The 13,327-nt window shown below is 32.3% G+C and overlaps 1 protein-coding gene across 2 annotated transcripts; it reads left to right on the top strand.

Annotated features, from left to right (window-relative positions):
- Window positions 1-1,107: 1,107 nt before the first annotated feature.
- Window positions 1,108-13,327, top strand: LOC100748236. 2 transcript variants are annotated; one of them, XM_012391828.3, is made up of 17 exons: window positions 1,108-1,224; window positions 1,368-1,539; window positions 3,435-3,651; window positions 3,890-4,003; window positions 4,072-4,566; window positions 4,692-9,030; window positions 9,217-9,286; window positions 9,423-9,494; window positions 10,475-10,664; window positions 10,742-10,858; window positions 10,945-11,121; window positions 11,209-11,376; window positions 11,446-11,538; window positions 11,617-11,659; window positions 11,751-11,863; window positions 11,936-12,066; window positions 12,923-13,327. In XM_012391828.3, exons 3-17 carry the CDS (start codon window positions 3,514-3,516, stop codon window positions 12,939-12,941), a joined length of 6,279 nt encoding a protein of 2,092 aa, XP_012247251.1. In that variant the 5' UTR covers window positions 1,108-1,224; window positions 1,368-1,539; window positions 3,435-3,513; the 3' UTR covers window positions 12,942-13,327. The 2 variants fall into 2 exon arrangements, with proteins under 2 accessions (XP_012247251.1, XP_003484453.1); XM_003484405.4 differs by having other exon boundaries at window positions 1,165-1,539.

The raw sequence follows: 13,327 nt of genomic DNA, 5'->3' as shown, positions 1-13,327 counted from the left end.
ACCTAAAAAATCTGAAACATTATTAAAGAAATAACAAGAAGTATCAGAGAAAAGAATTATTGATATTCCTGTTATTTAATAATGTTTTAAAACGACCTATGGTCGACATTACGTCTAATTGTTTAACGAAGAAATGTGTAAAGAGAGTAAAAATATATTTTTGTAGCTCGTTATATAAACCGCGTAGAACGCAAGAATTAAACTGCATTTAGGGACTTCTTTTTGTCGTTTAGTGTCCAAAATTAATTGACCCGCCTACGATCATATAAACAGGTCTCGACCATATTCGTATAAACAGGTATCTCGACACTCATATACCTACATGATTATCTAAACAGATCTTGATGATTATATACCAAAGTCTAGGAAAGATCGTCCGAAAATTGAGTCGTAAAATATCAATATGGAAGGTTCTCGTTTTGCGCATGCGTAAAGTGCTATGAATGCTTCGGACAGAAACGGGAACATTCTACTTATCTTTATCTGCCTCGCAAGAACGTGGACTTTATTGACCTTCCGTGTTGATTTTTTATGACTAGACACGGCTCAATTTTCGGACGGTTTTCTCTAACGAATATCGAGACCTGTTTATAAATTTTTTTATATCCAGAATGTCTCCGGATCTCCAGTACGATCCTATTACGCTATCGCGAAAACTTGCCTTCAATATAGTCACATAAATTTAAATTTACTAACTGATTGTATATACGGATAGAAAAGTCTGCATTGTTCAGATATTTACCAAGAAATAACTCGGGAAATTAGAAGCACTTCATCAAGTAACGTCCAGTTGAATGCCGCATTGACAATTGTGGGACAAGTCACCTATAGTCTGTAAAGAAGTTTGGATTTTCTCGAGATCTTTTTCTTTGACAATCCATGTAAACTTTTCTAAACGTTTTACCATCTCTCGTGAGATATTTTTTTTTTCGCGCGTGCTAGTTTCTAAGTACATACAATCTTGGAAAAAGTTTTAGATTTGAACTACAAAAGTTCTTTCAATTTTCACGGACTTCGGCGAACAGAACGGTTTAGTGCATCATGGGCACCAACTCACTCACTCTTTTACCCTAAAGCTGCAAACTTAACGTAACACTTGGTAACGCTCATATGAAACAGGTCTGGACACTCACTAGGGAAACCCGTTCATCTTTTGATTCAAAAAATACCAAGATGGAGAGTGAGGAAAAGCCTCGTTCTGTGAAACAAACAGAAATAGATAGAGTGAGTCTGTCATTGTGTGAAATATTCGTAATATCTATGCATATGTAAATACGCATTACGCTTGCGTAAAACGGGACCTTTTCTTGCTTTACATCTTGATTTTTTTCGACTCAAAAGATGAATGGTTCTATCAATGCTTTCAGTATCGAAGTGTCTATACTCCAGACGTGTTTATACTACCGTAGTCTCCAGTCGCCATAAGTTCCGATCAGTTTCGACGTTTTCGTGCCAAGTTTCGATTTAGTTGCTGTACAATAAAAAAAGCTTTTTGTGAATTGCATTTCAAAAGTGTAGCAGCTTCCTGGACATCCAGTCGTGAGTACTATCTTATTTCAACTACTTACATTGACATTTTTATTTTCGTTCTATACTTTCGGAAAAATGTTGGATATTGCCGAGCGAGTTTTTCGGATTAATGTGTTTAATATACGCAAACTTCTTTTATATTTATTGTGTTATCTTATCAGAAATTACTATATCATCATAAATGCAATTTTGAAGGATATATTTTAACTAAATTTAAATTGATACGTCTTCAATAATCATGGCGATCACATTTGGATGCTTATGAGAACGTTCTCCTGAAGTTTACAAACTTCTATACTTAACGAAGGCATTTTGAAGTTTTCGTCAGCATCATTAACCTATTTAAGGAAAAATCATTTAATCCCTGTCTTTTTCTTTATTATTGTGTTTAATCTCGAATAGATTAATGCATTTTATTTGGTCCAATTCGACTTCTTACAAACTTAATATATTGGATATTCCCCCTTTTTATATACAAGTTTATATAGCACTTTTGTGTACTATTTATATATTATGTAATAAGATGTATTTTCGATCACTTTGTATTTCATTTTGTGAAATATAATAAATATTGCGGTATGTTTGGTATTGGCTCTAGGTTATTTCCAACAACTACAGTTTTGATGTTTAAAACACATCTGTTTTATATCATATGTTTTGTTGGATGTAATATCTTGGTATATTATAATACTGTTTATATTCTTCTAAGTTAATGAATTTGAATGTTTATGAAAGCATATTAATTATACATATTTAAAGCATATTTTTATATATTCTGAATGATATTTAATACAATAATTTTAATTCGATCTATTTCAAATCTACTTTGTTATTTTACGTAACTTCAACTTTTAAAAGGTTTTACTTATACTTGATAAAGGGGAAAGCATAAATATTGGCTAAATGTGAAAAATATTTATATATATTCAGTCTTAATATGAACCTAAATTTTTTAAAGAGTCTAGTTATTAGAGTAATTCTTTTTATCTATAGCTTCTTTTTACATATTACTGTGTATTAATGTCATATTGCATTTGTATTGTCAGATATTTATTAATTTTCATATATTATTTCATATATATTACTTATAAATGTTTCACTGATTTTAGATTCTTTTGCGAGATATTTTGTGAATGAGTGTATCTTATCTATCAAAGAAATATATTGTACATATATCAGTATATAAGCAAATAATTGCATAATTATGAAATTTACATTGTTTGTATTTTAACAATGTATCTTATATCTACAAAATTTGTAATGTTTTGCATTTAGTAACTTTTTAAAGGATATGATAATCATCTTATAACTATTTGCTAAGTGCAGAAGATTAATAGACTGAACATTTAACTTATTATATTTTTATGTTAATGTATTTGTACAAATATTGGTGAATGTGTGTTTCTGATTTATACCGAACATATTTTGTATTATTTTATTGACTTGTAAGTATTCTGATGATGTGTAGTTTTCTCTACATCCGTTTTACAAGTGTTTCTATTTCTTTGATCCTCTATATTTTATCTATTACAAAACAATAAAATCACTATTGAAATTTAAGAAATAAGTTTCTACATATTTTATTATTGTGGCGATTAAGAAAATTTTAGGTAATTTGTAACACATGATTGAAACACATTTTATATTTATATATATAGTTTTAACTTTTATATTTTTGTAAAACTGCCTTAATATTGACTAAAACTTACAGATATTTTTAAACTGCTGTATGTATAATTTTTATTAATATGTTTAATTAATAATTCCTGAGACATTTTTTCATTTATGTATGATTGGTGATTGTACCATAAAAGGAAAACAAATAACTGAATAGAGATTTTTACTATATTTTATACACGTATGTGGTGGTAACTCTATAACAATTTTCTTTGAATATAAAATAGCGTCCAAACGGACTGCGGCCCTTAAAACAGTTTGGAATGCACTAGCAAACCATTTGCTAGAGCGAGAGAGATTTAGAAAATGCAAAATTGGAACCAATGGCAATTGTCAGCTGGTGCTGTTGCTACTCCAATGCCACAACCACCAGTTGGTTATGCTGTACCAGGAACAGATCCTACGGCTATGATGCAAGCATACATGCAGTATTATAATCAACCAGTAAGTATTTTATTAAATATCTCTATCTAATATATGAAAAAAATAAATCTTGCATTAATTGATATATATGAAATTTTCTTTGAAAATTTGACATGTTAATTACAATTTTGTTAAAATATTGTCATATGTACTTATTTTCCATTTAACTAATGAATTTATCAATTTATTTAACATAACATATAAATATTTCTATATTATATAATATATGTAGAATATCATAATTATACTGTTTTATTAGGCACCTAGTGGGTATACAGCTGAACAATGGGCCGCAGCTCAACAACAAAACTGGGCTCAGTGGCAGCAATGGCAGCAACAATATCAGCAATGGCAAGCACAGTATGGGGAGAAGGTATGTAAAAGGCATAAATAACATAAAAATGTATTCATTCATTAATTCAATTTTGAACTTTGTTTCAGTACCAAGAAACAATGAAACACATGTCAGCCCAGAACATGAGCTTAGCTAATCAGGTGTCACAGTTACCAATCGTACAACCTCCACCACCTCTTCCAAAAGAGGATACAAAACCGCCATTACCTCCTAATAATATGAACACATATCAATTTACAAGCATGCCTCCTCCACATCAAAACAATCTTCCATTATTTCCCGTTAAACAAAACGCGAATACACCAATGCAACAAACAAATATACAAAACTGTCCTCAAAATCCCCCTTTACCTCCAAATCAGCCACCATTACCTCCTGAAAATAACAATAGTAGTAAAGAAAATAATAGTTTAAATGGTAAACGCAGTAATAGTATCGGTAGTGAATCTAATAGTGCTAAAAAGTTGAAAATCGAAGATGAAGAACTAACTGAAGCTGAGAAAACATTTGACGCTCAGTTTAAACAGTGGGAGGAGCAGTTTAATAAGTGGAAACAGCAAAATGCTAATCATCCAGACAAGGTAAGTGATATTACAATTATTATTACATATCAGCTACAGAGAAAATCAAATATGATGACTAAAACATCAGTAAGTGATTTACTGCTAGTTCTAGTTTTATTCGAAAAGGGATTATTTTATTATAGACCCAATACAAACAATACGAAGCTAAATGGACATCCTGGCGAGAGAAGCTTATCGAACGACGTGAACAAATGCGTAGGAAACGCGAGCAACAAAAGCAAACTGTTGTTAAAGTAGATATTGAAAAGAATAAAGGCTCGTCTGGTGATGATAAAATACTGAACATTCTATCCAGTACAGAAAATCAAGGATTAATTAACAATTTATTGGGTATTGGGAAAACTCTTGGCTTAACTGCAAAGCAGAGTATTAACGTACCTCCACCGCCACCGCCGCCACCAGCAACAGAAACAGTAGCGTCTAACATTCAAACGGCAACCTCCTCTCAAGTATCACAGTCGTCGACAACTCAGCTACCAGTCATGAACATGATGTCTTCTAATATGACTTCGTCACCTTGGAATTCTCAACAATGGACAGCACAGTATAATGCAGGCGTGAACGTATCGAATTTCTCTAACTTCCAAGCTATGACTGGAGTACCTCCACCTCCATTCAATATGCCACCAACTCAAATGCCTCCACCAAACTTTACACAACCGCCGCCGAATTTTCCAGCTATACCAAACTTTTCACAACCACCGCCAGGTTTTGTTAGCAATGACTCACGACAGAATCACAACGTACGACCTCCAGTTCCACCCAACATGCAAGGAAGGCCTCCTTCATTCGGAATGAATACTGGTAAAGGTCCAGATAATAATTTGATACACAACGAACGTCAAAATCAACCTGGTTCTATGAGCAACTTTGACTCAGTAGGTCATCAGGCTAATTTCGGTATAAATGACGCTGGGCATCAAAAGGAAGGCATACCAGCAGAACGTTTTGGTCCAGATAGTATAAATGATCAACAAGCTAATCAATTTCGCAATGATATGTTTGGTCAACGAAATGAAAATTATAAATTAAACGATGAACGAGTATCTGAAGCCGAACAGTTTAGAAGAGAAGATAGGAACTATCAAGAACACGGAAATAGTCAGTTCAATCAACAGAAAATGAACTTTAACAACGATAGATTTGCTTCTGGAAACGATCGGTTTGGGCCAGGAAACAATCGGTTTGGTCCAACGAATGATAGATTCGGACCTGGAAACGATCGATTTGGACCTGGAGATAACAGATTCGTTGTTGGAAATGATAGATTTGGACCAGGAGGTGATAGGGTAGGACAAGGAACTGAAACTGTTAATGATCGTTTTGGAACAAACAATAATCGATTTGGTCCAAATAATGAACCTTATGGTCCTGGGGGTGATAGGTTTAATAGGAATAGTATGGATCGTTTTGACCAAAAAGACGTAGTAGATAATAGACGTGATAGTTTTCCAAATGTTCCAAGGGGTTTCAGTAGGAATAATCAATTTGAACCACCAGATAAATTTGCTCCAGAACTAAAGAAGCTTATGGAAAAAAGGAGAGCAGCGATGGACGTATTCAAACCAAGCTATTTTGATTCTGATAAAAGTAGCAGCGTTGGTTCACTGAGTGAAAGCTTTAAGAAGATTACAGGTGATTCTCCATTCATGAAATCTGTTGGAAACCAAAATTTGGGACCTCGTGGATCTTCTAACTTTGGACCAGGCGCACCTGGTAATTTCAGAATACCTGGAGATTTTAAGCTTCATGGAAATCCTGACTTTGGACCCCGTGCTCTTCTAGGAATTGTACGCAACAATTCGTTCGATTCACGGGATTCATTCAAAGGATCGAATTCTAGTTCACAACAAATGCAAGATCTTATGCATACCGAACCTAGATCGGAAATGGCGAATATCGGAAACGACACGAATGTGAAGAATGAGGTTAAAAATGAATCTACTACTGTAGTAGAACAAGTTGCGGTAAATAATTCAAAATCGACTGAACAAAACGTCGATAATACACAAAAAGACAGTTCTGAGAACTATTCAATACAGAAAGACATTCCATTACTAGAAAAACCACCTTGGGTTAACGCTCAACTTCCTGAAGATAGCTTATTGCAGAAGGATAGTATTAAGGAGGAAGAAATTCCGTCTACGAACTATAGCTCTTCAGAACAGGATCCACAGAATGCTTTCAAAGAACAAACAGAGGTAAAGCAAGAACTATCTAATAATGATAGTGAAAATACCGAGAAAAAACCTGAAGTGTTACCTTTTATGGGAGAAAATGATCTAAAACCTGAAGATTTAAATATGGAGCCACCGCCTGAATTACCCAATTTAGGTCCTGTTCTTACAGACACTAACGAACCTACTGATTCTGTACAAAGAACAGATGAACCATATGATGGAAAAGAGTCTTCCTTGAAATCATTTGTAAGTAACACTGAATCTTATGAACCAAGAGGACCTTTTGATGCTACATTTGGTCCAAGGGGAATGCCATTTAGATCAAGTACACCTTTTTTGAGTCCAAGAGGTGCTAACAATGTAAGATTTCCTATGTTCGAACCACCATTTAATTCTTCTGGTCCAAATCCGTACTCATTAGGTCCTCGTGGACCCAATGATGTACAATTTGGTCCAAGAGCTTTGAATGATGGGCAATTTGACTCAAGAGGCTCGAACGATGGACAGTTTGGTCCAAGAGCTTCGAATAATACGCAATTTGGTCCTCGAGGTCTTGGTGATGGACAATATGGCCCTCGAGGTACTGGTGATGGACAATTTGGTCCAAGAGCTTCTAATGATGGGCAGTTCGGTCAACGAGGTCCAAACGATGCACAATTTGGCCCAAGGGGACCTAATGATGGACAATTTGGTCCTAGAAGTATCAATGATGGAATGTTTGGACCAAGAGGTCCTAATGATGGATTATTTGGGACGAGAGGACCTGTTGAAAATCAATTCGGTTTAAGAGCTCCTAATAATGCACAGTTTGGACCTAGACCTTCGAATATTGGACAATTTGGCCCCAGATATGATGCTCAGTTAAATTTAAGCAGACCTAATGATGGACAATTCGGTCCTAGAGGAACGAACGATGGTCAATTTGGGCCCCATGGGCCTAATAATAGACCGTTTGATAATCGAGGTCTTTGCGATCAGTTTATGCCCAGAGGACTTAACGAAGGACAGCCAAGATTTTCAGGACTCAATGATAGACTTTTTGGTTCACGACGCAATGATCCACCTTATCAACGAAGTCCAGGTGGTTCGAAAGGTGCAAACGACGGCGGCCAGTTTTCAAATAGATTTAATGAAAAACAATTTGATAATTCTACTGATGGATGCTTTGGTTCGCAGAGTTCTAATGATGCATATTTTGGTCCACGAGGTCCAATAGGTAGCTCAAATGACACTTCTTTCTTATCTCGAGGGCAACCTGACAGATCTTTTGATAATCGACAACTTGATGTCAGAGGAATTGGAGAACTTAGATCAAAAGGACCAATTGATAATAATTCTGGTTCCAAGATACAGGGTACTTCAGAAATAAGTGGTGATGGTGGAGTATTCTCTAATAATGAGCAAATATCAATTGATGAAAGTATGCAACAGAGGCAATTCGATTCTAATGATGCGCAGAACTCACTCTGGAGGCAACCATACTCTAAAAACAGCTTCGGAGATGTGGATCAAAGATCTGGAAGAAGCTATCTTGATAAATCCATGTTGCCTCAAAATGAATCATTTAATCAGAGTATAGCGAACGATATAGAACGACGATCTCCTAAGAATGGAAATAAATGTAACGTTCTTGATAAAAGATCAGAGAGAAATATGAACGATATAACGGTGAGTGATTACAAGACTGGATACACAGAATCTTCATCAGGTTCTGATTATACAAAATTCGATAACTCTAATATATACGTGAAACGACCTATGGATAACAGACAAAGCCAAGTCAGGTGTTCAGCTGTGAAAGAATTTTGTATAGAGAAACAATTTAATTATAATCATAGCGGGGCTAGCAGCGACAAGAAGTTTATCGAACATATACCTGCTAAAGTAATAGATTATGCCCACACTTCCCGATCATCGAATCAAGATCACTTAACTCCTGTGCAATGTTTCGACTATGGACATGGCAATTTAAAACCTCTAGTGCCAGAGCATGAAGTGTACCCAAAGAAAGATTTTAGAAATTGGGAGGAGAATGAACAGAATTTAAAAGATTATACAGAGAAAATCAGGAGGTACGAATGTTATGCGAACAAAACAGAATCTAGGCATCCTCGAGACTACAAACAAAGAAGGAATAGCGAAGAATTCATAGATGATAGAAAACCTGAAAGGGAACGCAGAGAGAAAGAGGACTATAAAGCGAAAGAACGTGATGATAGGATATTTGATCATACATCTGACAAAGATCAAGATAACCGCTATGATAAGAGTCCCATTAAAGGTAATTTGATGTTAAGTTGCAAAAATATACAGTTTTTCATATCAAGTATTATTATTGAAATCTGTTTAATATTAATGAAAATATTAATGAAAATATATTCAGATAAAATACATAAGTATTTATTGGTATTTAGTTATTAAATTGTATAGACAATTTTATGTTTATTATCATTTTTCCCAAATGTAGAAAGAACGCGGGAAAGATGTGAACCATCTCAAAAGGAAACGACTAAAGAGAATGACAAAGATGAAGACAGGTATAGTACACCAAATATATTATTTATAAATTTATCTGCATACTTATGTATATAAATAAAGTACCATAAATTATTATTCATATTGTTTAACATTAATGTGAATTAATTACGTTTGAAAATATATAACTTTATTTAGATCGAAAGGAAATATAAACTGGCAGGAGAATTCGAACAAGAACGTCATAGATACAAAGCCATCAGAGAACAGGTATGTTTTTCTGATTACTAAATGCGTCCTAAATGTTTTAGTCTTTGAAATATTGTAAAATAAACGCTTTCATGACTTTTGTGTTCTTAAATTTACATTTTAATACACATTGGTGTCCATCTGTAGATATAATGTTTCTGACAAGTATTGCATTTTGCATAAAGTATGAAGACTTATTTATGCAAATTCATACCCTCTCTCTCTCTCTCTCTCTCTCTCTGTCTGTCTCTCTCTTTCTCTGTTTTTAAACTGCTAAAATGCAGTTGTAAAATGTCATTATACATACTTTTATTCATTGTGTCAATATTATTGGCACATAAAAATATTTCGAAAACCATTGGTTTTCTTCATTAACAATGTTATATATATATATATATATATATACATGTATTTTTATGTGGCTATATTATTAATGCCACTATATTGATTAATATTATGTAACCACATATTAAGCCACGAAAATTTTATTTATATGCGTAATGCAAATGAAAACTATTTCTGAAAATTATTTATGCTTCTGCTATTTTATAATATATATCGTAAAAGTTTTTAGAATTAAACGCATGGATCACATAGCGGCATAATACAAACACGTTTCATTTTAATCTGTTCGTATTATGTGCAAACATGTTTCTTGTGATTTAATTCATTTACTTTAATAAGATAACATGGAAAACATTTGCTATTTTCAGGTGATGGCTATTTTTTAAAATAGCTTCCAGAAGGTTTCACTTATTTACTGTGCTTAATACAATTTTGAAACTTTTTAATATTGTAATACCTTGTGCAAAAAACATCAAATATAGCACATTTAAATTTGAATATACCAGTCCTTACTACTTACAATTATTTATCTCTATTGTTATTTCTTTTCCATTATGTTGTACAAAAAGAGTATTATATGTTCTTTATTCTATACTTAAAGATTATAAGTAGATTATATAAAAACCTTTTAAATAAGTTGACATTGTTTATTATAGTGTTACAGATGCTCAGCATAATGTGTTGGAATCTACACCAAAAACTTTGGAATTGGCAAAAACACCAAACTGCACAATGGTGGATGACTTATTGTGCCCTCCAGGTCGTCAGAACAGACCACCAAAAATAGCTATAATTTTAAGGGGTCCACCAGGCAGTGGAAAATCTTTTGTGGCGAAACTTATTAAGGTAAAGTTATATTTATTAAGATATAATTTACTTTGTCTTATAAATAACGATACAATTTCGAACATATCTTTTTATAGGATAAGGAAGTTGAACAAGGAGGTTCCGCACCAAGAATATTAAGTCTTGATGATTATTTCTTGGTAGAGAAAGAGATAGAATCCACAGATGATAACGGAAAGAAAGTTACAGTTAAGGTATAAAACAAATTATTTTTTTAATTAAATTGAAAGTTTTAAGCACAAATAAATTGCAGCACTTTTTGATTTAATAAACTTTACAGGAAATGGTCTATGAGTACGAGGAAGCAATGGAGCAAAGTTACATCACATCTCTTGTTAAAGCTTTTAAAAAGAATATTACCGATGGTTTCTTTAATTTCATTATATTGGATTGTATCAACGAAAAAATATCCGATTATGAAGAAATGTGGAGTTTTGCTAAAACAAAAGGCTTCAAAGTAAGTTTTCATTGCAGCATCAAAATTCGAATAAATGAGAACAGAGAACAGTTCTTTGTTAATATTTTTTTACATAAATGTTTATAGGTGTATGTTTGTGAGATGGAAATGGATTTACAAATTTGTTTAAAAAGAAATATTCATAATCGTACAGAAGATGAAATAAATAGAATTATAGATTATTTTGAGCCAACTCCGAGTTATCATCAAAAATTGGATGTTAACTCTATGTTACAGGAACAAGCAATTGAAGAAGTATATTCTTTTTTATTAGGTTGTATATTTATTTTTTCAGATTCATATTAATTATTTACCTGATTTTAGGTTCATATGGAAGACACTGAAGAAACCCAGGAGAAATCTCCACAACAAAATGAAGATAGTCAAGATAGTCAAGATGATACTCAAGATACTATTGTAATTTACCAATTTCATACATATATATTTTTGTAAATATTAGGTTCATGATATATATATACTGTTATCTATTTATAGGGGGTTAGCAAGTGGGAACGTATGGAAGCAGAGGACAAATTAGGTACGTTATTATATACTTTGGAAGATATTAATATATCTTACAAACAATCTATATCTTGTCTAACGTTATTAATTATATCAATTTAAAATAGATCGTTTGGATGGGCTTGCAAAAAAGAAAAATGAAGGAAAGGTGCAAACTATGAAAGATTTCCTTCAAGTTCCTGACTATTATAACATGGAAGATACTTCTGGCAAAAAACGTGTAAGTATATTTTTGTTTGATTTATCGATAAAATATACAGATAAATTTATCATGAACTGTTGGATTTGATAGGTACGTTGGGCAGATTTGGAAGAACGTAAAGAACAAGAAAAAATGCGCGCTGTAGGATTTGTAGTCGGTCATACAAATTGGGATCGTATGATGGATCCCACAAAAGGAGGAAGCGCCTTAACACGCACAAAGTATATATGATTTAACTTTACCTCTAGGTTATCTAGAAAAAATTACAAAAATTGATATTATTCGCGTGTAAGTTCTAGTCTACAAATTTACACGATTATTTATTAAGACCCGTAAGAACGAATCTTTTTGCATTTTTACAAAGAACGAAGAATACTTCGTATTTAGAAATAAGATGTATGTAAAAGTGGAATTATAGAATTTATAATTAATTAAAGCTTATGTAAAAAGTTGTATTACGTAACATCAGAAAGAGTGTTTATGTTACAGTATTATTGATGTCGTATAAAGACTGTTCTTTTAGCATAATTAAATTAAATGTTGCAATTAAATGTTACAATTTTATAAAATTTCTTACGAATCTGTTAATGTTGTGATATCTTTGCAAAGAAATACTCTTAAAATTGGGCAAATCTTACATTATTGTATTGACAACAATTTATTTCAATGAAAAACATATACAATGCCAAAGCATTACGTTTGTATCTATGTAATTACATATATGTTTGTATATGTTTCCATAAATTGTTTTTTTCTTTTCCTTTTCGGAAAAGAATATTCAAATTTCATTTTAGAAATTGCGTATAAGGTGATGTATGAGCATCATTTTAACTTTCCTATAGTCTATAATGTGTATTTTTACAAATGTAAAAGATCTTTTTGTACATTTATACATGAACAGTATTTTTTCTAATCTAATTTTTTTTAATTATATAAAAATTTCCTAAAATCATGGATGTTGTTTTATTCTAAGCATTTAGAGTGTCGTTGTTACTATAAGAGTTTTTTTTTTTAAATATATATCTTTATACAGATATTAAATATTCAATGCCTTATATGATCATTATTATATTGCAGGTTTTTCTCACTATCATAATGACATATTTTTATTCGACTACAGTAGTGTACAGAAGTGAACACGAGATGTCTTCAAACTTTCAAATTCTTCAGATGATGTATGGTTCTATTATAGCCTTATAGAAAATCTAGGCTAGTGTAAATCTTGTTAATTTATGTAAAGCATGCTGTAATTATTGTACATAATATTAATGAAATTGTTTTCACGATACATTTCTATATTTACTTCATGCATAATAATAATAATAATGTATAAGATACACTGAAAGCTTAAATATACGTGATAATCGTACACTGCCCATTCAGGATTGTAGCATTATGAAGATATACTCATTATTCGATTCAAAGAATAATTGTATCGATAAAGTAAAAAAAGAAAATAATAAATTGTAGAAAATTGTTTAA

Source organism: Bombus impatiens, unplaced genomic scaffold (assembly GCF_000188095.3).
Source record: "Bombus impatiens unplaced genomic scaffold, BIMP_2.2 scf_0010, whole genome shotgun sequence".
Lineage (NCBI taxonomy): Eukaryota > Metazoa > Arthropoda > Insecta > Hymenoptera > Apidae > Bombus > Bombus impatiens.
Note: the sequence above shows the minus strand (reverse complement) of the source record. Positions and strands in the feature narration are given on the sequence as shown.